The sequence below is a fragment of the Pseudopipra pipra genome, chromosome 3 (genome assembly GCF_036250125.1).
Source record: "Pseudopipra pipra isolate bDixPip1 chromosome 3, bDixPip1.hap1, whole genome shotgun sequence".
NCBI classification, from domain to species: Eukaryota; Metazoa; Chordata; class Aves; order Passeriformes; family Pipridae; genus Pseudopipra; species Pseudopipra pipra.
Window position 1 is genome coordinate 17512936 of NC_087551.1, and position 25778 is coordinate 17538713.

The 25778-nt window shown below is 45.8% G+C and overlaps 1 protein-coding gene and 1 long non-coding RNA gene across 2 annotated transcripts; one reads left to right on the forward strand and one right to left on the reverse strand.

The window, feature by feature from the left end:
- Positions 1-11317: 11317 nt before the first annotated feature.
- On the reverse strand, positions 11318-18285 carry LOC135410996 (histone H3.3A). Its single transcript, XM_064648068.1, has 4 exons — positions 18135-18285; positions 16551-16705; positions 14588-14741; positions 11318-11971 (listed from the first exon to the last, which is right to left on the reverse strand). The coding sequence occupies exons 2-4, from the start codon at positions 16676-16678 to the stop codon at positions 11843-11845; spliced, it is 411 nt and encodes a 136-aa protein (XP_064504138.1). The 5' UTR covers positions 16679-16705; positions 18135-18285; the 3' UTR covers positions 11318-11842.
- Positions 18286-18390: 105 nt separating this feature from the next.
- LOC135410997 (uncharacterized) lies at positions 18391-24003 on the forward strand. Its single transcript, XR_010428960.1, has 3 exons — positions 18391-18588; positions 19229-19495; positions 23529-24003. It is a non-coding gene; the product is annotated as an uncharacterized LOC135410997 (long non-coding RNA).
- Positions 24004-25778: the final 1775 nt, after the last annotated feature.

Genomic DNA, 25778 nt, shown 5'->3' on the forward strand with positions numbered 1-25778 from the left:
ATGGCAGAGCATCCACAGATTATCTGAAACCATTCAGCAGCGTTGGTCCTCCAGGGGCATCTGCGCAGCCGGGTGCTGCCTGTCCCAGCCTGGGTTAAGCCTCTGTCTTCAGAGCCCAGCATCACTGAGGCACAAGGAGATGCACCCATCACAGTGGAGATACAGTAGCAGACAGCAGAGATAACTTCTTTCAGCAAAGCATAGTGATAAATAGAGAGCAAATAGCCCATTGCATGCTGATTTCCCGTGAGGATCAATTAACTGTAGTTAAAAAATATATTTTTAATGTCATAATCGTCAACTGTCACTAGCTGATTGCAGACACAAAGTGGAGCCAAAATCCTCCATCAAAGATGTTAGTTCCTCAGAAAAAGAACCAGTTTTGGCTGCTGATGTTGGCACCACGCAGCCCTGTACCCTACAGAGACAGAGGGACTGACAGGGGTGACACCGAGAACTGGTCTAATGCCAAAAGAGCGGTAGGATATCTTATGAAAAAAAATATGCTTATTTAGCTACCTCTAAACAAGGTGGGTGTATTTCCCACTGTTTGAATCTGTTCAGCAATGTAATATCATCACTATTATCATCTAGGCCAGCATTTAAAGCAGCAAGGGAGTTCGACGACGTTGTTGAAAGCCGATTTCCATCAGCAGGATTGCACTACTCTCTGCGCATCCCAGGAGAGACCTCCGTGGTCCCACCTGAATTCCTGCTCTGCCAGCAGTGGAGCATGATTACAGCTTTCAGAGGACTTGTCATAAGAGGAGAGCGCATTTCAGAAGCTCTCCGGGGTGAACGTCACACAGGGGTTGGTGGCTCTTTGGGGCATGTTGCAAACAGTAACTGGTGTCCCAGACCCACTGCAAGGGCATAAAAGCAGTGACCTTATTTTTAGGAGAGAAAACAAAAATCCAGATGTGATGCAACTTGCACAAAACTATTGAGAAAGTCATTCCTGGAGCAAGACTGGGAAGGGAAAACCTGCTCCTGGGCTCACAGGGTGGATCTGGGTGTCTTTTGCCACAGTGCTGGCTGCATACTAGGGAAGATCTTCTCCAGTCCTCATCTTCTGCTTGTATCTCCACCACACTTCTGCTCCACCCTGTGGTTTGTTGTGCTTGGTCCTGAGTTTATTCGATAAGAATAATATAATAATAATACAAGCTGCTTCTAGCAGGCTTCCCCTCAATGTGTGAAGCACTAGTCATAGCTGTGGCATTGTATAAATACCAATGGGTAGAGGCTTGTTTATTTTTATTTTTATTTTGACTGCCTCCACCCCATAGCTCCGTATGTTACTAAATTTTACTCAGGAGCAGAGATTTGGCACCTTGGTCCAGCAGCTCCCAGCATCCATGGGATATAGCAACAGGTACAGTGTGAACCTCTGCATTACTGGTATAAAAGCAGCAGCAATTCAGGACCAATGCATCATAATTAAGCCAATTCACTGAGGAAATGATTAGTGCCAGGCTATATCCTGAGGATAGTAGTCGCATAGTGATAAATAAAAGTAGTTTTACGTGATGCTAAACAGCTTACTCTGGGCCTTGTCTGCTACCCGTTTACCTTGCTTAATAGTGATCCAGTCAGAATCCGATATTCCTGTGCCCTGGCAGAGCCCATTTAAGCTAGTCTTGGGAAAAAAAGCAATATGGATGTGGTAGGGAGAGAGATATAATGAAAAAGGAGCAGAGAAACACTAATGTAAAACAGGATTTCAGAGCTCAGGAATCACAAACACAGCCACTACCAACCCTCCCACACCGTTCCCCAGTATCCATTAGGGGATGATTTGATGCCATGAAAGCTGCAGGTGGGCTTGCCTTGGTCACCTGCATTTGTTGCAGGCATGAGACCTCCATGAGCTATTCCCAACTGGCCCACAGGAGCAATCATCACCCAGCTGCTTCCCAAAAGGGTGCTGGGGTGGGCATTGAGGGGGCTAGGGGCACCATTTGGTGTGACCCTGGAGCCCTGGGGCAAAGCTGACTGCAGACATGCTCTCAGCAAAGTGGGAGTGGAGGTAGGACCATCTTCAGCTGGACCTCACAGCCTGCACACATATCTTACATTGAGGAAGACCTCTAGGTTTCACTGGTACCACCCCAGCCAGCCTGGCTGTGGACAAGGCTCTTTCTGTTGGTCAAGTATTAGAAAGTATTTTAGTTTGGTGGTGTACTTTTCTGGAGGCCCTGAATTAAAGCACTTTTCCTAGGAATTTTCATGTACTGTTTTAATTTTTAAATCCTTTGTGCAGATTTAGCAGTTTAAACTGCCTCACATTGCATTCCCCTCAGGTGTACTGGGCAGGGTCATGGAGTCAGAGAAAGAAATGACACCTACCCACGTAAGCTCCAGCTTGGAGATGGATACGCATAGTCCTTAAGCTGGAAGATGAAAGTACAAGTAGTTCTCCTGGTTCTGCCTTCATCCACCTGGAAACCACATCTTTGTGTGACTCCAAATCAACCCAGGAGCCTAATGAAACTGGGCACTTGCTCTGTTGCTGGCTTTACTGCACCCCATTCCTCATCTCCCTCACACACCATCTCTGCAAGCTGGAAGCTGAGGTGCACACCTTGAGTCTGAGCTGCTCTGCAGAGCATGTGCTGGAATCCCAATAGGATGGAAGAGTGTTAGAGAAACAAAATGAATTTTCTAATATTTAATAGAAGATATCCACGAAAGAAGTAATCATTAGAACTGTGCTGTGCCTGCCTCAAAACTGCAAAGGCAGCCCTTGGAGGAAATGAGGAGAGGGTAGGAGAGAGCAGGCGCATGCACGGGAGGGAGAGAAATCACCGTTCAGCACTTCACACCCTCTAAACAAAGTGCCTGGGCTGGCCCCTGGTGGCTGTGGCTTGGGTGATGACCATGAGCTCCACGGTTTGGTTAGTGCCATTTTAATAGCTGCTCATCTGAAAAAATGTCCCTTCTTTCTGAAGAATCCATGTAACTTTTGCCACTTTTTAAAAGAAAAATAAAGGAAAGGCAACAATAGCAAGTAAACCTAAGGCAACCTACCTTTACCAGACCTACAGAAAAAGAAATTATAAATATATAGATATATAAAGCTAGCAGCAACCTTCCATCATAATACTCCATTCCTCACCCCTTGTGACTTTGGTATGAGATTGACGAAGCTATTTTTAATATGCTAAAATATATCTTTATAATAAATAATACAGTATTATTTAAGCTTATAAAAAGAGCATCTGTCCAACCTCATGTGCTTAAACAATAACATTATAATAAATTTTAATATGCATATATATAATTGCACATACTTCACAACGTTATATTTACAATAAATATATGTATATATAACATTTTTATATAACATATAATTTGTAATATGCTTTGAGCAAATAGCAACCACATGCCTGACCTTTTACCAAAGTTAGAAGGTGAGGGGAATTGAGTGCTGTGAGGGAAGGATGCTGCCAACTTGAGAGGACAGGGCCTTCAACTGTCAAGTCACCACAGAAGCTGTGGCACCTGTAGAAACAAGGCATATCTTCCCCACTGCAGGAAAAGCCAGGAACTGGGTGGATGCAGAGGCAGGAGAGGGAGCCTGTGCATGGGGAAGATGTACACACTGCTCCTTTCAGACAGGAGGTGTGACGGTATTTCTGATTTACAGAAAGCAAGGCTATGGATGCGGCAGAGCCGAGCAGGGTGATGCAGCAGGGAAGGCAAGAAGCTTTATAGCAAGCACGTAATTATGTCTTCCTGATTTGTAGAGAGAGCACACAAGTCATAGTGACACGGAGTTTGAGTGACCCAGGTTTCCCCGTACTCGGGGACACGAGCTCGGTGTGTTGGGTGCTGGGAGCACCTGCCCTACCCGCACAGCAGCCGGGCAGGAGGAAGGTCAGGCCAGCCTCAGGAACAACGTGGCCAGGCCGAGAGCATCCTGGTATTAGCCCTGTATTTTACAGCATCTCCTGAGGCTCAGGTAAGTAAGGCTAGAGGGACAAATTCAGTGCCAGCAGCAGCAGGCAGTGGAGCCAGAGCAGCTCCTCATCAGCATGGCGGGAACAGATGTGTTTCTATGGAGCTGTTACGCCCCGGCTCCACGATGCTCGTGGGTGCACTATAACCCCTCTCTGCACCCGTAGCCAGGTTTTTCACATTACAGATAGTGGCTGCTGTGCTGTGTGCTCTTCTAGCAATACCCACAGTGGCTTAAAAATAGGCTGTACACTGTTGTGAACTTGAATGCTACCCTATTAGTGTTTATTAATTTATTGAATAAACACTAGCAAGGTTAGATGCTGTCTGTGGCTTTGGCTTCTTTTTTCCACAGCATTCAAAGCAATTACTTTCATGAAAGCAAATGGTCCATTTAGCTGGAGAACATATAAGGCTGAAATGAGATCAGATTCCTGAACAGATGTGCCCTCCTCTAGAGGGATTCAGTGTCTGCGAGGCTTCAAGCTGACACCAGGCAGAAAACATCTCTTAACTCCACTACGTTTGAGCTGCACAGCAGAGCTGGAGGTTTTATCAAAGAGCCAGCTCTGTAACTCCAAAACAAGGGCAAGTACCATAATTTTAAATCATTTCATGTACCAGGGAACGGGAGGACAGAAGGGTGTCTTTTTCATGGCGATGGCATCACCATAAAAACCCCTAACCCCAATCCACTAAAGGAGTCCCTCTTCCTCAACAATGCAGGCAAAGAAAAATGCTTTTGCTCTTATTTTTTGCACACATAGGCCTGAAGAGGGGGCTGGAGGGAGCCAACAACAACTACTGCACGTTCACACACTGTGTAACACTCTCTTGGTTGGTGCTTTGTTGTCTCAGGAAACACCTGAGCTCCACACCCAGCTCAGTCCCAGATCAAGTCAGGGTTAAGGCACAACTCTCTTGTGTCAGTTCAGTGACTACTCAGAGAAACAGCACTGCTAACCACAGCTCAGGTTATGCCCTGGGAATATGGCAAAACCCTCCTGACACAAGTGACCTCAATTGTGCCAGTTATCTTCCGGGAGACAGTGCATACATCCTCAGCAACAAACCAACACCCTGGACGTTCCCTGTTGTTCACATCTGCCTGGCGGAGTCCCAGCTCACACTCCATCCTCCTGGGAGAGTGCTGGCATCAGCCTGGTACCCCCTGTGCTCCATATGCCTGCCCACACACCCGGGACCCGCTGTAGACATCCCCCCTCCTCTGCACATCTTCTCTGGCCCATGCCCTCAGCCTCAGTGGGGTGCAGATGGAAGGAGGCACAAAGGAAAAGCCATCATCCACGCGCTGTGGAGACAGCCCCTCTGGGCAAAGCACGTCAGCAAGCCAGCACACGGAAGCTTCCGTGGCCGCTGCCAACTCCCTGCCCGCTCCAGAGCCAAGCCAAAGCCCAAGGTCTCAGGGATATGCACGCCTCAGCCTGGCAACTCTCCCGTGCCCCAAATTAGCAGGCATGGAGGCCGTTTGAAGCCGCTCCAGCCTTTAGATGTAGGGACACGCAGCCCCTCAGCGGTAACCGGTCCTGGGGATGCATCCAGCTGGGACGCCCATCCTGCCATCCATGATTCGTGCTCGCGCTCCTCATGGCCGGTATCCGTGCCCATGTGTTCACCTGGCAGCCTTCCCACCCACGGGGGCTCAGCTGCCAGGCAATGATGCATTTAGAGAGGGAGGCCTGAGTAGGACTGTAAATACTGTTCCTTCAGCCTGTCTCCTCCCCCAGTACATGGAAAAGAACGGGGCGTCTCTCACCTGATGACTGCCGAGCTTTCTCAGCCTGTCCTCTCCTCAAAGCAGTCACAAAGTAAAGGCACAAGAGGGAATATACTCCTACCAACTTCAACAGACACTAAGGAAAACTAAAGTAGTTAAACTTTAGAAATCTCTTGCAAATCTAGGCTAGCAGGAGAGGAGATGAACTGGTCATGAGCAAAGGGTGGTAGGGGCAAACCCACAGATTAACATTTATCACGTGGAATTAGCGCGCACTCACACCAGGATGTATGTGCAACAGACATTTCCCAGTTGGGTTTCACTTGGGACGCTTCCATGGAACAGCACATATATAAATGCAAACATCGTGCAAAGAGGAGGTGAGGGCAGGCTCCTTAAGGGAGGGGGACAAGAACACTCAGTCCTAACACCAACAGGAGACACAAGTGGTTTCCAGAGCTGTAGAGATTTTTTTTTTTCTTTTTTGGCCTTTTTATTTTACTTCTTAAATCTTTCTGACATCACAGGAGCTTTTAGTAACATAAAGCACCCCCGCTGCTAGAGACCCTGCTGTGTGTAATAGCATGCCTACAGAAGGAGATGAGGGGGATGCTGCTGGCAGGGGACAATACAGCAGAGAATGTGAGTGCACGTCTCAAACCACGAGCTTCGTGTAAGCCTACAAATGTGTTATGGAGAGATGGACAGAAAATCCAGGCTTATTTCTCACTGAAGAGCAACCATGACACCGACTTGGAGAGCACACACACACTGCCTTTGACCCCAACCTCGTCTTTTGTGGGATTTTACCCAGGTGTCCTGATCTTCAGTGTTGCTGCTGCAAAGGGACAAGAAGCACCACCATCAAGGAAAAAGCAGAAAGCTTTGGCCTAGGCATACTGCAACTGAGAGTATTCCCAAGCCTCAGCATTTTGCAGCTGTTTCTCAGAATCAGACCATACTCTTCGTTTAAAATAAATAACTTCTTGTATATTTATTTAGTTGTGATCATGTAACAGGTAAAATTGCCAGGGATAGCAAGTAGGAGGCAATCAAAAAAACCCCTCACATTTAAAACTACAATTCATTCTGTCTTTCCCCATTTATTCAGAATTACTCCATCACCGACAGCCCTGCACAGGAAATTCTTGGATAAAGAAAAGGTGGTACCTATCTCCTACAAAGATCAGACTTGCTGTTATTGAGGGGGTTTTGTGCAATTTAAAAAAAAAAATAAAAATTAGATTTTCTTAAAATCCCCATGCATGGGCCAGGAAGTTGAGCAAGGGTGGTGTGAATCAGAGGAAACACAGGTGCCCCTGGGACAACACCCAGAAACCAACTTTCTGTGCAGAAAGTTCCTCTGAAATCACAACTTCTGTGCAGTGGGAAGTGCAAAAGTCATCTACGAGGGCAAGAGGAGAAAAAGACACGTCCTTACCCATGTGTTCCTTCTTGATCCTACTTCTCCACTTGTAGCCCCTGAAACACCCGTAGTGGATACTTGGCCATACATCAGATCTCTTCTTACTTAATTCTCATCCAACTTACTTTATTCTCATCCAGGTAGCAGGGAAGGGATGCGTTTTGAGTAACAGTTGTCCAACAATACAGTTGTCCAGGCAATAAAGAGGGGTCTGCTCCCCCAACCACTCAATCACTGCCTGAAATAAAACACTCAAAAAAGGGCTTATGCTACGCTGAGGCACCCTTCCAAAATACATGCACAAAGTCATAAATTCTTATAATTTGCGAGGCTTTTTTGAGAGCAATTTCTGGCCTTAATCAAGTATGTGACAGTAGCTCCCCCAAACAGAAACCAGGCAGTCCCTTCACATTCCCTAGACAGGTTTTTTTGTGCACACATTGTCTTTTATAGCAAGTCTTCAGTCTCTGCTACATGCACTGTTAAGCATCCTATGTTTTAAGTGCAAAAAGACAATAAGAACTGGATTAGGTACCATCTGATGAAATTCAGTAGCTTACATTAAGCAGATCAGCCTGTGCAGACCCAACAGTCCCTTTTTAACACTGCTATTGATATAGTGCTTTTCCCACACTAAGCTAGTTTTTTGACATAGTATTACCCAGGTCAGAAGATCAAAGCCTCCTCAGATTAAAAAAGAATAAATACATAAACCATGGCTTTCTGTTCAGCAAAACACTTGCTTAGAGGCAAACCTGCCACAAGCAAGTCTGTAACATCCACTTAGTACCAAAAAATCTCATCACTGAGGATGGTTCATTATATATGGTAATGGGAGTAAGATAAGTAAAATCTGAGCAAACAGCTCCCCATTATCCCCCTGATGTGCGCCTGGGAAAAAACCCCAAATTTTCCTGACACTAGAATTCCTCCTCTCAATTCAAGCCTTTGAATCCAAGTTAAACGAAGTATTTTTAAGTGTTTACACCTATGAAAACCAACAGAAGTTGTGTTTGTGTGCTAGAGTAAGAAACTAAATCGCAGTAAGCAATGCCATCAACATAGTAGGTCTGAACCTTGCCTGTACTTCATTAAACCTTAAATTTAAAATTAAGCTCCAGAAGATAAACTGAAGTAATCCATCACAGAATCTCAAGGGAGACAAGTGTGGCAGGAAAAGCTGGTATTGGAATGGTAGCATAGGCAAGAGTTTGGATTAATTGTAATGTGAAACTGAACCTAAACTGTACACTGCTGGGGGAATGGATAGTCCTACCCTCCTGTCTGCTCTACTGCTTCAGATCAAGCAAACATGCCAAGTCCAATTATTTGGCTAACTGACCAAAAACAGTGGCACAGGAAGTACGTGTGTGAAACACACTGGTTCTAGTCATATAAAAAAGTGGATTCAAATCATTAAGTGGTCACAAAATCCCATGAAAGTCAGAGGGCAGGAATGCATGTCCTGAGACAGTAACCCCAAGTTACAAAATGCATCCCAAAAATTCACCAGCATAAGAGACTATTAGTGAGACTTAAGGAGAAACAGTTACACTTGGCTCTCCTTCCTCATCATGGTGGCATTACCAACTTCAAGTAGGTGGTGCAACCTGTCATAGGGTAGGCATTAATGAATCTGGCCCCTGGATTAGGATCACCTAATAGCTACTGCCAGGTGGGATAAAGGGCTGAAGGAACATAGCTCAGACATGCATCACTTAAAATGTAGGTACACTAATATTAGTTACTTCATATTCAGCAAGTTATTTTTCTAAACAAAATCTGAAGTGCTGGGTTTAAGCTCCCTGTTACACAAGCTCTCAAGAGCCACCAGTTGAATTTGATAAAGCCTCACAAGATTGATCTTGTGTCTGAAGTTATTTCCCACTACTTTAATTTCCCACTGCATTAATTTTTGGCTCTGGTAAGCAAGTTGGCTTTTTGTGTTGCTAATATAAGGCAACCAACTTAAAATAAGGTTTTGTATTTACTCTTGGGAAAACAGCAAGTAAATACAGCTGTTAACATATAAATCTAAAACAAAGACTTAAAAACCAGCTTATCATATACACATTGTAAAGGACTTCACAAAAATAATTCAGAAATTGAGCTGTGGACATATATGCCTTAAAGAGATGTTCAACTTTTGAATATGATTGTTACTGACAAGGAGCCACTTCACATCCATCCCTCCACCCAATACAGTTAAACTCCTCCACAGAATTATGTCCATATGACCACAACTTGTTTCTAGTATTCAAAATCTCAGCTCTAACTGAATTGCCCAAGAAATAGCAGAATTGGTATAGGGAAAAAAATAGGAGGTAAACTATTTTAGAAACTGAAGTTTCTTGGCATCAATATAGACACAGAGAGCTAATCACCAACAGGATTCACGTGGCATCTCTAAGAGCACAATTCTCAAAAAGGCCAAGTTTATCCCTAAACTGCAGGTGTATCACTGCATACTGAAATATTGTCATCTGCATACATTCCTGATCACCTCATCTTTCATTAGGATTTCTTCTGCCTTGAACAATTTAACTGCATTGACAGCTAAACTGGGATATTCCTCTACCCAATTCTCTCTTTTTAAAGAACTCAGTATTTAGTTTGGGTAGCAAAATCTCTATTTTTGACTTCCCAATATACCTAAGAGAGAAAAAAATTAAGTTCCTTATCAATACTTCAATTCCAGGTTATTAAACAGAAACAACAACAAAAAAATACCTTTTTATGTAAGTGCTTGCAGCACTGTTGACTGATAGGTGAAACAGAATTCTGAAGTACAGGACAAAACAAGTAGTGAATTATATTGAAATGCATTTATAGCAAGTTTAACAAGGTTGTTATCAAATAGCTGATTTAAGATGTCACTTCTGTCTAAGTCTCCATTGCTCACCTTTTCTTTCTGTTGTTCGGGGTGCTCCAAGACAAGTCTTCCTTAATTTTTAGTTGATAGCTATGAAGTGCTTGGCATCAAAAGGATGTGATCACATTTCATCTAGCATAAGTCTTCTCTGTGACAAGCTACTCCATTTAAATAGACTTTACTTTGCACAACCCTGGCAGACAGCATTCATTACCAAAGCTGAGCAAGTTATGAATAATGTGATTTATTCTGTAATTTTTGGCTCTGTGTTCAAGATACCAAAACAGATAATAATATCTCTATTAATCCTCTTTGGAAATCTTCAGACAAATTCACTCATGTGTTTAGAGCTCACTCAAAACCTCTTGAAAGAAGTTAGCAGCAAATAAGCTCTGCAGGAGTGTTAGCGTAGAGGTAAAATCTGTTCACCACCCACATATCTTCTATGTAACTCATTTCATTATCTGCAAGGGCTATCAAGAAGTGCAGCACATAACTCATTTCCAGACTGGTCAATCAGAATCCTTAAACAAGTTTCAGGGGAAAAACTGAAACCAAATTTTCACAGGACATGATTTCAGCAGTAAATTTCTCCACATGAACTTTCATCAGCAATTGGGAGGGGACTATAGAAAACCCAGTAAGTTTTAAATGTGTGATCCTGTCTAAGTACTGCTTCTGTGAAGAACTTTAACATTAAAAATGGTACAGAAGTGTGTTTTTGTTTGGAGTGTACAAACTGAAGCGAATCACATGTGGACTAAGCTCTCAAAAATGCCAGAGGGTGTGACTGAAACAGAAAGGCAGTCAACCAAAAAATGAACACCTACAAACCAAGAAACAAAGTAGCAGAGTGCAAAAGGGTTAAAAAAACCAAAAAACCAAAAACCAAGAAAAATAAAAACTCAACCCCCAAAACACACCAGAAAAACCCAAAGCAATACACTCCACCACTTATACCATACTAAAAACCCATGAAAACCAAAAATGCTTCCAAATTCAGCACTAAGCAAGAAAGGAATCTAAATGGTAACAAATTGCTTTCTCTTAGCACTGTAGCTTAGCTAGAGAGCTCGGTTCAACTCCAGACTCTACCTGGTACTATACTCACCAAATTTGCTTTCATGTGGAGCAGGCAGTAATTTTACACCCTTACAAAAAACCCTCAGTACTTCAGCCAAGGTAGCATCCCCAGTGTTTCCCAGATCTGCTCTAAGCATTTAGGCCATGCATTGAAGAGAAAAAGGGAAAGGAAGGCTGGGTATTTTTTAACCAGTATAACCCATGTGTAATATTTAAAAATCAAGACTAAAAGCAGGCATCATTTAATGTATTTTAATAGCAAACTTACAGGAACAGCACAGAAGACAGACAACATTAAAAACATGTACTTGCATGTAGGACAACTCAGTTAGAAAAGTATAGTGAATGGATGGAATCTACTGTATGATAAAAATGCTACAAACACCATTTAGTTGCCATTGATAAGAAATTTACTTGTTTAAAAAAATCCAAATGCTGGCATTGTCCAGAAAAATTTGACAGGTTTATTTATAATTCTTTTTTTTTTATAAAGTTGTTTTGGTGAACAAGTTTCAACAATTCATTTTTCTTTTTTTGACCGCATTTTGATAGTTTTATGTCCCCTCGTTTATATTAAAAATCCACACACAAATGAAAATGGAAAGAAAACTTGCCAATACCCGATTCTGTCCCCTATTTTTCCACTTGCAACCATATACTTAAGGTACCTTTTAACCCCATGGAAAAAATATCTAACGTTCATTACTACCAATAACAGGAAGAAGATTTTGCTTCGAGAATGACAAACCCATCTTAGTGAAGTTTAGGCACGCTCTCCACGTATGCGGCGTGCTAGCTGGATATCTTTTGGCATGATTGTGACACGTTTGGCATGGATAGCACACAGGTTGGTATCTTCAAACAGGCCAACCAAGTAGGCTTCACTTGCCTCCTAGTGTGGAAGAAAAGAGTTAAGAACACTTTGACTCTCTGAGCACCAGGAAAAAAAAAAAAAAAAGAAAACGTAATTAAGAATTAAAAGTACAATGTAACATGGCATGAAGTTTAGGTTTCTCTCTTTATTACTCACAAACATCAAAAGTCTTAGATTTTCAAAAATTAAAAGCCTCCATTTTCTTATAAACCATCAAATACACTAAGTCAAAGTAGTGTATTGCAGCCATTTGGTAAAGACATCCTCCAGAACACAACTGAGCCAATATTCTTATGGGACTCTCACAAGATAAGGAAGGGGTTATCTTATCAAAAGGTTAGTTTGTTTAGGAAATTCTCTTTTCAAAGGCTGGGTTACACTATTTGAGTGACCTGTTTGCTGCCTCTACCAGAGTAAGAGTTACTCAGCATCAGGTGCTGGGGAAAAGAAGAGCAGATATGCCTTCAAACCACACAGTTTGGGCACAGAGCTCTGGTCACAGGATACTGAAGAGGTGGCTTAATTCAAAAGTCAAAAATTAGCGGAAAAAATGAACTGGGAATTACTGGAAATAAAAGAACAACTCCTTTAGCTCAGGAACTCCTTGAACCACCAAAAACAGGATTGCAGTCAGAGAAGTACCATTAGACACTTATCCTATTTCTATACTTTCTTCCTGTCTATTTGGGGACACAGCACAGGCCCCCACTATCTCAGGAGGTTTTCACCTCCCAACTGTGAGACTCAGAGGGGCAGTGCCTGGGAGCGCAAGAAGCTCTATCCTGGGAAAACCACAACTCTGGCCATCATGTTTTCCCTGTTACTGAACAACTGTAGACAGGATTCCAAGTCAGACAGATGCTCAGTTGGACCTAATTATTCTGACTCACGTTAAGTTAGCTGCTGTTAAGCCCAGCATAGCAATGTTTACACATTTTTGGGTTGACACAGAATCAATCTCCTAGGAAGCATCTTAGCATGCCAGTATCAGACCAGGACACAGCAGACAGCTGTGAGAAGACAGGAATGTTGGGGGTCACTTATGGAAAGGAGGCTGAGGTCACCCTTTCTAGAATATCTGTAAGAGCAGGTTGTGTGAACCACTTCATTACCAAGAACTGCAAAAATCAACTTACTAGGTTCAAAGACCCTGTTTAAAAACATAGGATTATCTAATATGAAGAGAGAAAAATATTTACTATAGCAGATGCTGACTGTAGCATTACTAAGTCATTTTACATGCAGTAGCCCTAACAAAGTTTTGCTAAATCACTACATGAAAAGTTAAGACACTTCACCAAAAAGCCATGCTGGCACAAGTAACATGGTACCCAAGGGGTTAAAAGTTTTTGGGTTTGTTTTTTGTAGGTTTTTTTTGCAAATATGCAAGCAGGAAGCACTAGGAATAATATGTGACAAAGTCCTATACCAACAACTCCTTAGTGCAAAAGCAGGAATGTTCAAATCTGCCTTCTGAAAATGTATTAACTACAAATTTTAATAAGCAGTTCTAGACAAAAAGGCACATGGGTAAACCTCAGGATTTAAGAACTGCCACACAGAATAACTAAAAGCAAAAGCAGCAACTCTGCAAATGCACACAGCCACCTTTTGAAGCTAAGCATGTGCTCAAGTTTATAGGATCTCATGGCATATGTCTTGGCCCTTTATCAAGTGGAAGTCATTAACTAGAAAGAGACCATTTTGCCTGTATGTCAGACAGCCTACAATTACAGATGGGTTCTGGAAAAATCTTTCAACAGCTAAAAGAACAGTAAAGACCTATCTTTAATCAGGAGTGTCTTTTTATCATGAGAGGGAAACATTCCCATGATAAGAACTGAGTCTTGCGGGGGGCCCTAACTTCGATTGAGGAATTTGGGGCCAGAAAGAGCAATTAATATTTCACTCTCTGTACACTTTGAGTAAGTTATATAATTAATATATTAAAAAAATGTGTTTAGTATCAACTACATCATACGAAAGCACCTATTTCCCTAACTGTGTTTAGATGTGCCTCACCGAGCTGCTTTTCTTTAAAGAGCATTTGAGGACACCAAGGGCTCCATTAGGACACATCAGAATGAGCTTTACACGCTGCTTTCCTCTCAGACTGCAGAGCTTTCAAAGGCAAAGCCTCTAGCAAAGCTCAAGGATGGAGGAAGCACCTTTTTCTTAAGTGTCTTAATAAGATGCACTGTTCTAATTGCTTGAGAGGTGGGGGCTATTTAAAAATAAACCACGACAGCCCCCCAAAAAAACACATTTACAGCCTTCGTAAGGAGCTGCTGACCTGTCACTGCATTATTTCAGCCTATGGTATCCATAGGCATCACCAGGTCCACTCCGAGCAAGAAAGGCAAGGCTGAGGTGTGCAAACCCCCCCACCCCGGATCAGCCCCGCCCCAGGAGGGGCCCCGCCCACCACAGCAGCCCAGCAATCAGGCAGAGCCGAGACTAACCCTGGAAACAGCCTGGCCAATGGGGGTGGGAGGCGGAGCCTTCCTGCACCGCCAGCCCCCGGGTCTGGGGGGCTTTGGGGGATGCCTGGCTGTGATGGCACTTCCAGCACTGACTCCTGCCCTCTGAGCCACCCCCGGGCTGCCCACAGTGAGCCCCCTCGGCAAGACTCACCTGCAAAGCACCGATGGCAGCGCTCTGGAAGCGCAGATCTGTCTTGAAGTCCTGAGCAATTTCACGCACCAGACGTTGGAAGGGAAGTTTGCGGATCAAAAGTTCGGTGGACTTTTGATAGCGCCTGATTTCACGCAGAGCCACAGTACCCGGCCTTTTAAAATTAAATAATTAAAAAAAAATAAAATTATTAGCATTCAAACATATTCTGCATCACTTTAAAAATGCAGGTTTGCTATCCAGACTAAACTAAGCCCCATACACTTTGTTTTCCCTAGGAGAGTCCAAGCATCACAATGCGAAACCAGTTCGTTGGCAAGGGGCCACTGTCTTCTCACCATCAATCTCTGCCAGCCTCCACTGCCCTCAACAGGGATCCCCCAGGTCAGGCAGACTCACGAGGCCCTTGAGCCCTGATTTCCCCGAGAGGTGGACAGCACATGCTGGCTGACACCAACACAGCTCAGTGCAGACGTGGCAAACGGCAAAGCTGTCATGAGTTCAGCTGTACCACAGGTACCCTCACAGCAATCAGCCTGACAGCAAGCACAGTTTTAAGGGAAACCTGATTCTTCTTCCCTACTGTCAATATTCACAGAACTAACAAAAATTTACATTCTGTGTTATATTATCAGTACAAAGTACCCAGCATATTTCCTTGTGTTAAGTTTTGGTGTTAGAATGACAAATTTAGATTAACAGCATACTCTCACAGACACAAAGTCCATCTGTGAAATTAATACCACACTTATTTCTGTGAGAACTTTGTATTTTCCTGCTTCAGCTTAATTATCTTTTTCTCAGTGGATTAATTCAGCCTCACACCTACAGCAACAGACAGAATCACAGAATGGTTCAAGTAGAAAGGGACCACAGTGGGTCATCTGGCCCAACCTCCCTGCTTCAGCAGAGTTCCCCCAGAGCAGGTTTCTCAGGATTGTGTTCAGATAGCTTTTGAGTATCTCCAAGGAAGGAGACTCCACAACTTCTCTGGGTAAGCTGTTTTAGTGTTCAGTCACCTCCACAGTAAAGTTCTTCCTTATGATCAGGTGGAAATTCCAGTGCATCAGTTTCTGCCCGTTGCCTTGTGTCCTATTACTTGGCACCACCAAGCAGAGCCTGACTCCATCCTCTTGACACCCTCCCTTCAGATAGTTTTACACATTGCTAAGACCCCCCCCCTCAGACTTTTAGATGAAGTCCGCTATTCCAAACTGACTTCTTCCCGATTCACGTTTTCCCCACGAAACACGTAAACCCAACCCAAACCCACCCTCCAAGCTGAAGCACGGCTGCCGCCATCCCACACCGAGCAAGGATGGGAGAACTCCACGTCCGGAGGGGGCTGCTTTGACAGCTCCGCCGGCGACTCCCGCCCGGCTGCTCAGCCGCCGCTTTTTGGGTCCCGGCGCGTCCGCGGGCCCGCGGCGCCCTCTCGCGGCCGCCTGCCCGCCCTGCAGGGCCCCCGCGCCCGGAGCCGGCCCCGCCGGGGGATCGCGGTACGCGCCCCTAACAATAAACTTGGCGGCCCCGCTGCGGCCTCTAAATAACCACAGGTACGGAATTATAAAAATTAAAAAATAAAAAAAACAAAAGACAACAACGCCGAGCCGGGGTCGCCGCAGCGGCAGGGCGGGGGGAGTTGTCGATTTTGTAGGGACCGGCACTGGAACGGCCGGAAAGGGGCCGATGGTAAACGCCGGGTTTAGGTGCCGCCCTGGGAATTTCTGCTTATTTTTGCGGTAGGCGGGGACCCGCGCTTGTCATTTTTTTTTTTTCTGGTTATTTTGCCGGCATGCGGGCGGCCCCGGGGGAGCGGGCGCGGAGGGAGCGCGGTGGAGGCGGGGAGAAGCGACCCCCGCCCCGCCGGCCCCGCGGGGAGGAGGGGGGTGGTAAAGGAGTGATTTGGTGGGAGGTGTTCCCGGTACCGGCCCGCGGCCGCCTCTGCGCGGCGCTGCGTTACCTGTAGCGGTGCGGCTTCTTCACCCCGCCAGTGGAGGGCGCGCTCTTGCGGGCGGCTTTGGTGGCGAGCTGCTTGCGGGGCGCCTTCCCGCCGGTGGACTTGCGGGCGGTCTGCTTGGTACGGGCCATGCTCCTGCCGACGTCGCTGCCTTACACCTGCCGGGGGGAATGTGGGGAGAGGGGGGAGGCGGGGTGGGGGGCGGTCGCCCCGTTCAGCGTGCGCCCCCCGCGGCACCTGCCCCCGGGGCGGGCGGGAGCGCTGCCCCCCGTCCCGCGCAGCGCGACCCTGCCCGGCGAGCCCTGAGCGCCGAGCCCGCTGATAGACAAGCGAAAAAAAACCAAACCAACCCAACGCCAAAAAAAAAAAAAAAAACCGGCACCAGAAAAGGAAAAAAAAAAATTAGAAATTAAACGTCTGCCGATCGCGGAATATTAAAATACAGCTTTTTTGCCCACGAATTCAATACCGAGGCGGCGGCGGCTCGAAGACGAGCGAGCCGCGCGGCAGCAGACGCGGAGAGAGGCGGCTGTCGCCTCCCCCCCGCCGGCCGCCCGTCACCTGCCAAGTGTTTGCAAATACCGCCCGGCAAACATCGGGGGGCTGGCACGGACCCGCCGCTCCCACCCGCCGGAAAACCTCCTCCGAACCTGCGGAGCGGAGGAGAGCGGAGCGGCAGCCCCCGCCGGCCCTCCCCGGGCTGCCCGGCGCCGCCCGCCCGCGCTCCCCGACCCGCCGGCAACCGCAGGCAACCCGGCGTTTATCGTGCGAAAAGGAAAGGGGCCGGAAAAAGTGGGAGAAAGCAACAAACTTTTTTTTCGGGGGGTTGTTTTCTGGGTGCCCGTCTTTCTCTTTCTGTGTAACTGCTTCCCCGAGAGCTGCCTCGCTCCCAAGCGCCTCTCACAGGCAAACTCAGCTCCCAGAGCCAGAACAAAATGGAAACAATCACGAAATGCAGCCCTAGTCCTTTTGCAAAGGAGGAAAAAATAAATTGCGAAAAATAACGCCAAAAATATCGCCAGGAACTCCAAACCATGCGGGTGCAGATGCAGGGGGAGGCAGCGGAAAAGTTTGCACTCGAAAACCAAAAAATTGCGTTGCGTTTGGGTCGTTCCTTCGGCGAATTTCTTTCCCTTTTTATTGTTTTTTATGCAATAGGAAAAAAAATATGGTCGGTGACCAGAGAAAAGAGACAAGATGGTGAAGCTGAGCAACAACTGTGGGGAGCAGGGGAAGGAAGGCAGGAGAGTTACCCTGGGCTGGCGAGCGGCTCCTCTTTGCGGCCGCTTCCCAGCCCCGATCCGGGGGATGTCGGGCTGAGGAGGCAGCTAAGGGGCTGGGGAGGCGGCTGGTGGGGGTCTGGAGCGGGGGCGAGGGGAGCAGAGGGGGGCAACGACCGCGCGAAGCGGGGCCGGGGGTGCCGGCGGAGGGAGCCGCTCCGGCTGCGCCGGGAAGGCGGCGCGGCGAGGGCGAACCGGCGCCGCCGCCGCCTCCCGAGCCCCCCAAAAGTTTGTGGGGAGGGTCGGCGGAGGGCGGCGGGTGGGTGTCGGGGCGCAGGGGGGGCGGCGGGCGCGGCGCCAGACTTACCCCGTCCGCTGGGCGAGCGCGGCTGCCGTGCGGGAGGGAGGGATGGAGGGCGGGCGAGCGGGCGGGCGCAGGAGGAGCCGGAGCTGCTGCGGCTGCTGCTGGCGGCGGCTCGGAGCACAATTGAAAGATGGCCGACCCGGGAGGGCCGGCCCCGCGCCCGGCTCCGCCCCCCGCGCGCGCGGCCCCGCCCCCGGCCCGCCCGCCCGCCAATGGCGCACAATGGAGGGAAGGCGCGGCCCCGCCCCCGGCCCCGCCCCCGCCCCGTGTGTACAAACACAAAAGGCACGCCGCGCGCGCTGGGGGATTCCCTGCGCCCCGCGCGCCCTTCCCGCGGGCCGGGAGCGCCCCGGGACACCCCGTCACGGCAGCCCGGAACCCCCCGGCTCCGCCAGCCCGGACCCCTACCAGCCGCACCCGCCGGGAGCCAGCTGGGCCTGGCTTTAACCCCACCAAAGTATGAGGGGACCCTGTCTTTCCCCTACTGGGTTTTGGGTGGGCTTTTTGGGGAGGCTGGGGTTCACTGGGCGGCCAACAGCACTAGGGAAGTGATTGTTCCCCTGTAGTCGGCTCTGATGAGGCCACACCTCGAGCGCTGTGTCCAGTTCTGGGCCCTTCAATTCAGGAAAGATGTGGAGATGCTGGAGCAAGTCCAGACAAAGGTGGTGAAGGGGCTGGAATACAAGTCTTACGAGGAGTGACTGAGGGGGCCAGGGTTGTTCCTGGGGGAGGAGGACGCTCAGGGGTGACATCACTTTCTACAACTGCCTGAAAGGAGGTTGTAGCCAGGTGGGAGTCAGTCTCTCTTCCTGGCAACCAGCAACAGGACAAGAGGATGTAGCCTCAAGCTGCCCTAGTTGGACACTAAGAAGAATTTCTTCACAGAAAAGGTGATTAGGCATTGGAACAGGCTGCCCAGGGAAGTGGTGGAGTCACCATCTCTGGAAGTGTTTAAGGGAAGACTGGAGATGGCACTTATGTGCCATGGTCTGGTTGGTCTGGTGGTGTTCAATCATAGGTTGAATTCGATGATCTGAGAGGTCTTTTCCGACCTAATTGATTCTATGATTGATTCTGTGATTTTTTTCTTTACATAGAAGCAATGCAAAAAATTTGTCCCTGTAAGCTGGCCCATCAGAGCCCACCTAGCGAGGATCTGCCATGGAAGTGCCATGCTCCTTCTGCAAAACGAGAGCTGAGCATCAGGAGGAGACTGCTGGGCTTACTTCTGACTCAGAAATGCACTGAAGGCACAGTGGTTCACATTGAAAATCTGTTGTTGGGAAAGGAAGAGGAACCACATTCCCCACATTATGGCTGTCAAACTGTTTCAAATTTGAAATGCAGCTATTCGAAAAGCAACTGTAAGTTTAGCAGAGTCATTGCCGACAGATCCAAACCAGTTGTATCAGCTGCCATGTTGTTTAATGAGAAAATCTACTCTTACTTTATTTTCTGTTAGTGTCAGAATCTAAATGCCCTGTGGGAAAGTAACCTGCATTGTAATACAAATGAACAGTCACTTGCAATTTTCTTAACCACATTTCAACTACAGCGTCAGGTTCTCTACTCACACAAAGTGGTGCCACCATCTTGTCTGTCATTCAAGCATCAGAAGGAGCCATATTTGATTTGCAAACTCTTTATTACGGATGATGATGTAATACACTTCTGTGTGGAGACATCCAAGTTACCTCCAGCAGCAGAAGTGGTATAGCCATGTGAGCAGAGAAATTCACTTGGGGCTAACCAAACCTGACAAGGAAGAGGGGGTTATCATGGGCAGAACACCCTGCTAAAATAGATATAGTCTGCTTTGGTACTCAGACAAATACAACGGGCTGCACTACACAGATGGGAGTAGATACACCAGACACTCCTCTGACCCAACGGTGACTTTATGGGAGGTGACTGTCAGGAAAAAGAAACCACAAAGCATTTTCTTTATACTTACAGAAGTATTAGTGGAGTGATTTATCCATTGATAGTATTTTATGAGAGAGCAGCACCTTACTGGACAGCTGGAATGGGAACTCAGAGCTGTACAGTATTACACGATGGAGTATTTGCCAATGCTCTGTAAACACTAAAAGCCAGGCACCGAAACAGGCATCAATTCCCAACATAACACACACGTCATATGATAAGCAGCTGGAAAAGTTAAAAGCCGGCAAGCGCTATAGTTCCCAGCTGCAAGAAGCTGCCCAGAGGTTAATAATCCATAGGTTTTCCCTGTCAGCTTTAGCTCTGCACGGAGGGGAGGAGGGAGAAATGGCGCTTCCACCGCTTCCCTGCTGCTCCCCGCGTCCTTCTCCCGCAGCGAGGACCTGCTCCCTGGTGTCCCGGCGGCAGCGGGGCCGGGCAGGACCCAGCCCCGAGGTCACCAGCGGGGACCCGGTGCCCCCCCGTGCCGGGGCTGCCGCGAGTGGCACTGGACGTGGCCCCGCCGCCATTGGCGGGAGCGCCCTGGAATTCCATGACGCCAGGCAGGGCGGGGCGCGAGGCTGTCCCGGCCCCGAGCTGCCCCCTCCCACAGCGAGACACTGTTTTCCTCCGGGAAGGTGGGAGCCGATCGAGCCTTCCTGTCTCCTCTTGGACCCCAGCGCCGCTCCCGCCCTGCGCTCTGGATGGTTTAAAGTGCGTACGAAATACCGCAGGCAGGACTACGGTGGACAGCCTGCCCGCTGCACCGGAAAACCACGGAAAGCCCAGAGAAGGAAAAACTATTCCAATATTGCCAGGTTTTGCACCCTCGTTTCATCCTCGCTGATTAATGCCATTAAACCCGTGCTTTTCCGGGGCTGTAGGAACAGTAACGACTCTGGGGCAGCCCTTTGAGCTTTGCCACGAATGCTATTTGTGTGGCCGCAGGACAGCGCAGAAAGAGCTGGCCCAACTCTTAAAAAGACTCCTGACGTTCGTCTTTCACTGGCAGCACTGATAAGCATTTGCTCCTCCTTCCCGAGGGCCTTTATCTCTGCAGACCACAGGCATCTTCCACCCTTAGGCGTCCATAAGCGGCCATGAAGGAATCTAACCTAATGAGATTCCACTGGTTTAACTGACAATAACATGCCAAGGACAACTGCAGCACTTCATCCTCACTCAGTGTAACCACTGCTGCTGCGAATGTGTCCAGATTGCTTTGGGAAATAAGATTAGGGTGGAAAGCAGCTGGTGCAGACTGGAGCCAAAGAAGACTCCAGTGATAATGGATAGAAAAAGAGGAACATTCAAATCAGAAGTTGTCAGAGATGTTGTTTAGCACCTCGCACAGAAGGCACTCAGCCCTCATTCAGCAAAAAAACAGGCAGATTTCCACAGCTCATACTTATTTTGCCTGTCCAAGTAGCAGACATTTTCCAAAATACTCTCTTTCACCTTTCCCTTGTTGGGAAACACTCTCTCTCCCACCTTGCCCAGGAGACTCCGGGCAGAGGAAGACAGACTTTTTTCCCGTTAGTTGGGATTAGTTGCAACTCAGTCAATACAGGTGAAAATACTGTTTCAAAATGGTTACTGGGAAAAAAAATAAACCACAATGTTTCTTTAGAGCTAAGGCTTCAAGCTCAAGTCCTTTCCAAATAGCTTCTAGCCAGCTTCGAAGGCTGGTGTAAGGCACTGGCCCTGTTGGCCAAAGAGCTACCAGATCAACCCCAGTAACATCACAGACTGCAGGAAGATCTACAAACAACTGTAGCAGCTGCTTCTCTTTGCAACAGCACAGATTACAAGCCCCAGAACAAAACACAGCAAAGCAGATAAATTTGCCTTTTTTTGAGGTTACCCGGACTAAAAAAAAAAAACCAACCAAAACCAACAACAAACAAACAAACAAACAAAAAACCAAACAAAAAACCAACCAAAAAAAAGTGAGTCCAGAGCGTGATTGTTTTTAAGCAACACTTGCAGGTATCTTCGAGAATCATTTCAAAAAGGCTTCCCACTACAAGAGACATATATGATTTATCACCAAACTCCAAATGGTCTCTGGTCAAAGAAGAAATATTTCTTTCCTATCCCTCCCGAAAGCACAAACTAAACATCCAAATTACTTAGGATTACTTAGTCTACTTCTATCTCAACAGATAAAGGGGAAGTGGGTGTTATTAATTTTATGTAAAAAGCTACTCAGACATTTCACTAAGGGAAGGAGTATAAAACTATTTATCTGCAGCCTTCACCTGACTCCTACTTTCATGCATCTCCTCCCAGACACAATTCTCCCTCCCTGTTGTCAGTCAGATCCATCTCTCTTCTCTAACTAATCAAACCTGCAACCACTTTTCGCACTCCAGATCTGCATGTTCACACAGCCTTAGCTCCCAGCCTGATGGCCATTTTATGATTTCATATTCCCTACACACCTCCTTGATTCAATGTAGTTGCTCGGACAGTTGCATTTTTCTCTGCTTTCTTTTTGGTCGTATCCCTGTGTTTCATCATCTTGATTCTGATGCCAAACGGTCCCCACCTTCCCCTAGCTTTTCAGCCAGTCCCAGTCCCATACCTGCTGTGTTTCCTTCTGCAGCTCCCAGGCTGGACAGCCTTTCCTAGCCAATTTCAATTCCATCCTTAAAAAACACTGGACTATGTTGCCTCATCCTCACTCCAGTCCTGGCAGGCCTGCCACCCAGTTTCTGGTTGTGGCTGCTATACACTTACAACTTCTTCTGGAAATTAAAGTAAAATGTCAGTACAAAATGCTCACAAGCTTTAAAACTATCTTCCTCTTAAAGTGTATTTTGACAGAATTAAAATATTTTTAGCCTTAACTTAGTATTAACTGTAAATTTTGGTGCAGGTTTAAATGTATTCTTTAATAATCATCCACATAAAATATGAAAATACACTATTTCCAGTATTTTTAATAGGAAGTTACCAGGGGTGTGAATCATTGGCACTCATTAAGGAAAGTATAAGTCATCTAAAACTTCAAAATTATTTACAAAAATTCTGTCTCTGTGTAAATAGCTTTCTATCAGTATTTGTTTTGAAGCTTTCTATGTCATGAATTTGTATACCACAGCAGTTACAACATTGTAACAGCAGCCATTGAAATGCACAGTTGTTTGATATGCTGGGTTGCCTATTACATCATGCAGGACACTTATCTATCCTCTGGAATATTTATACTCTCTGTCAATACAGAGACCAAAAATACACCAGCCCAAACTAGCAGCTGTATAGTACACCTATCTTTAGAGATTGGCACCTACTGGAAATGCAGATAAGAAGTTATGTAGAAGCAGTAGACACAGCTTTTTCCTCGCTTTTACTCTGTCTTTTAATCATGTGTTTTGCCTTTTGCAGTTCTCTGAAATACTTCACATATATCAGACATTAGAGCCCCACTGTTTAAAGAAAACTCTATAACATATGTTTACTTTTAAGCAGCTCTTAGGTCCCAAGGACTTCAGTAGAAGATATGCAATCTTCGATTCATGCACGTGCTGAAGTGTCTCCCTGAAAACTGATCCCTAAGGAAAGTCCCCTGTCTAAATTATAAGGAAAGAGTATATGTGCCACGTGAGAAAAAAATTATTGGAATCCATGGGTTCTTCAGGAAGGTTTAAAAGAGACAACTACTTTAAAATGCAAAATTATCAGTCCTTTTCACACTTTGAGCATCACATATGTGCAGGTGATTCAGAACAATCTATTTTGGAGACAAACTGCATTTCTCTAATGTCTCATAATCCAAGAGCAGTGAATCTGGGGTTTTTTTCCTCCAAAAAAACCCCAGACTCCTCTTCTCCTTTTTGTTTTTTTTAAATTAACACTGTTTCAATGGAAAGTTTTTCCAAAAGGAATTTCAAGGACAAAGTTCTAAGAGAGTGAAAATAAACCTATGATAGCTCTGAGAATAAGATCCAGGACTCCTGGATTTTGCTTCTCTTTTTTGGACTACCACTATTTTTTAGGAGGCTTCATGAGTTTGACTCAGCCTCCACCTTTGTGGATCCTCTCCTGCGAAGAGTTACCAAGCTCTTAGTTTCTCTGAGTATATACCTGCTTTTATATATGGACTCCTGGCTCTAATTCCCTATGTATCATCCAGGATTCTCTTATTGTAATCTCATTTGTATGGCCTATTATTAATATGCACTGATGGAACTCATCTCTCATCCTTCTAATAAGGTCCTACAGAACATGAAGGAGTAAATAGCATTACATAAAGTAGCACTAATTCTTTCTTTTCCATGGCCTAGTGAGTTTCTTCTGGTGGAGAGAGTCATAAAAAACCCCTGTATGAGCATCCTATAATGACATCCTGAAGCTCCACTCCTGTTCCAATCTTGTTTGCTTATTTGTGTGTTCATAATAGCCTTTTAAATATGCATAATATTTTAGTGTACTTTCTAATAGAAAGTAAAAAAAAATCTATTACCTTTTAAAGAATGGAAGTTAAAAATATCTTTAATTGCTTGATATAGAGCTAAGAACAGTTCCAGGTACATATGATGCACTGTAGCTGTAACCAGAGTCTTCATTTTTTTCTTACCAGCTTTGAAGGACTTGCATGCAACAGTTCAATATCTTAAGGTGGAGACAGGACTTGCAATATTACACAAAAAAACCCTGTATTCCTATTATACTGACACTATAAAAATCCTAAACAGAAACAGAGGTAGCTTTTTTTAAACAGTCGTACTTTATTTTATATTATGTTTTATTTGGCATGACCCCCGTGCTTAATACTGGACAACCAACTTCTCATTTGTTTCAATGTATGGGGATGATAAAGGAAAATGACAAGAAAAATAGCCCTGCATGTTTACACAGTCACAAACCTCCCCTTGTCAGGAGAACTTCAGCTTCTTAATGACTTCTCTAAGCTTATGCCTTTTCTTCTTCCATTTCTCAGAACAGTATCATGCTGTTTTTCTTAGACAGATACACCCAGTTTGGAGTGCACTAAAGGGTTAAATGAAACAGAAACCATGTCCTAGCATGAGATAGGGAATAGGGTACAACAGATAATTGTGAGGTTATTGTACAGCTTTGCCAAAGACTAGGAATTATATGATATGACAAGGAGTATCTGTGATTTTTTAGATAAAGTATGAGCAAATGTCATAATGTATTTCAGAGACAGGATGGGAAATTTAATTATAAGAATGTGTCTAAGGCATTGGGTGAAAGGACTGGCAGACAAGTAAAAAGAAAAGGGAGTTTATTCTCTGTAATGATAATACAAGAATCTGAAATTTACTGTACCTGTCTGAGTTAGTTTGCATTGACAGACACATTTCAAGTGGGCTTTTGCAGCATTTTCTGCAGTACAGGGAAGAGCAATTGTTCTGGGGAATATTTCTTCTTAAAGTTACAGTACAGTAAAATTATTTAACTCATTTTAGCTCTCCTCGATCTTCACACATGGCTAAGTTATCATAACAACATTTTTCTGTCTTTTGAAGCATTGTATTGTACTGTGGAAGGAACTGGGTGGCCTGTGGGTTTCCTCCTAATGGAGACTACTTTAAAATCTTTTATTTCCAGTACTTCTGTGTTGATAGATTCACTGAAGTTGTCAAGGAGAAACAATGAATACAAGCTCTCATTGGTTCCCAAATAAGATCCCTAGTACTACTACTACAGTGACTTACTCTGAGCTCCTGTTGTAGAAGAATTTCAGCATGCTGA

What these genes read in the sequence shown, in the direction of transcription:
- LOC135410996 (XM_064648068.1), bottom strand. Translation starts at nt 16,678, where the DNA reads ATGGCCCGTACCAAGCAGACCGCCCGCAAGTCCACCGGCGGGAAGGCG. An exon ending in AAGAAGCCGCACCGCTACAG is followed by an intron (nt 14,742 to 16,550) that starts GTAACGCAGCGC and finishes TAATTTTAAAAG; the next exon opens with GCCGGGTACTGTGGCTCTGC. An exon ending in CTGCCATCGGTGCTTTGCAG is followed by an intron (nt 11,972 to 14,587) that starts GTGAGTCTTGCC and finishes CTTCCACACTAG; the next exon opens with GAGGCAAGTGAAGCCTACTT.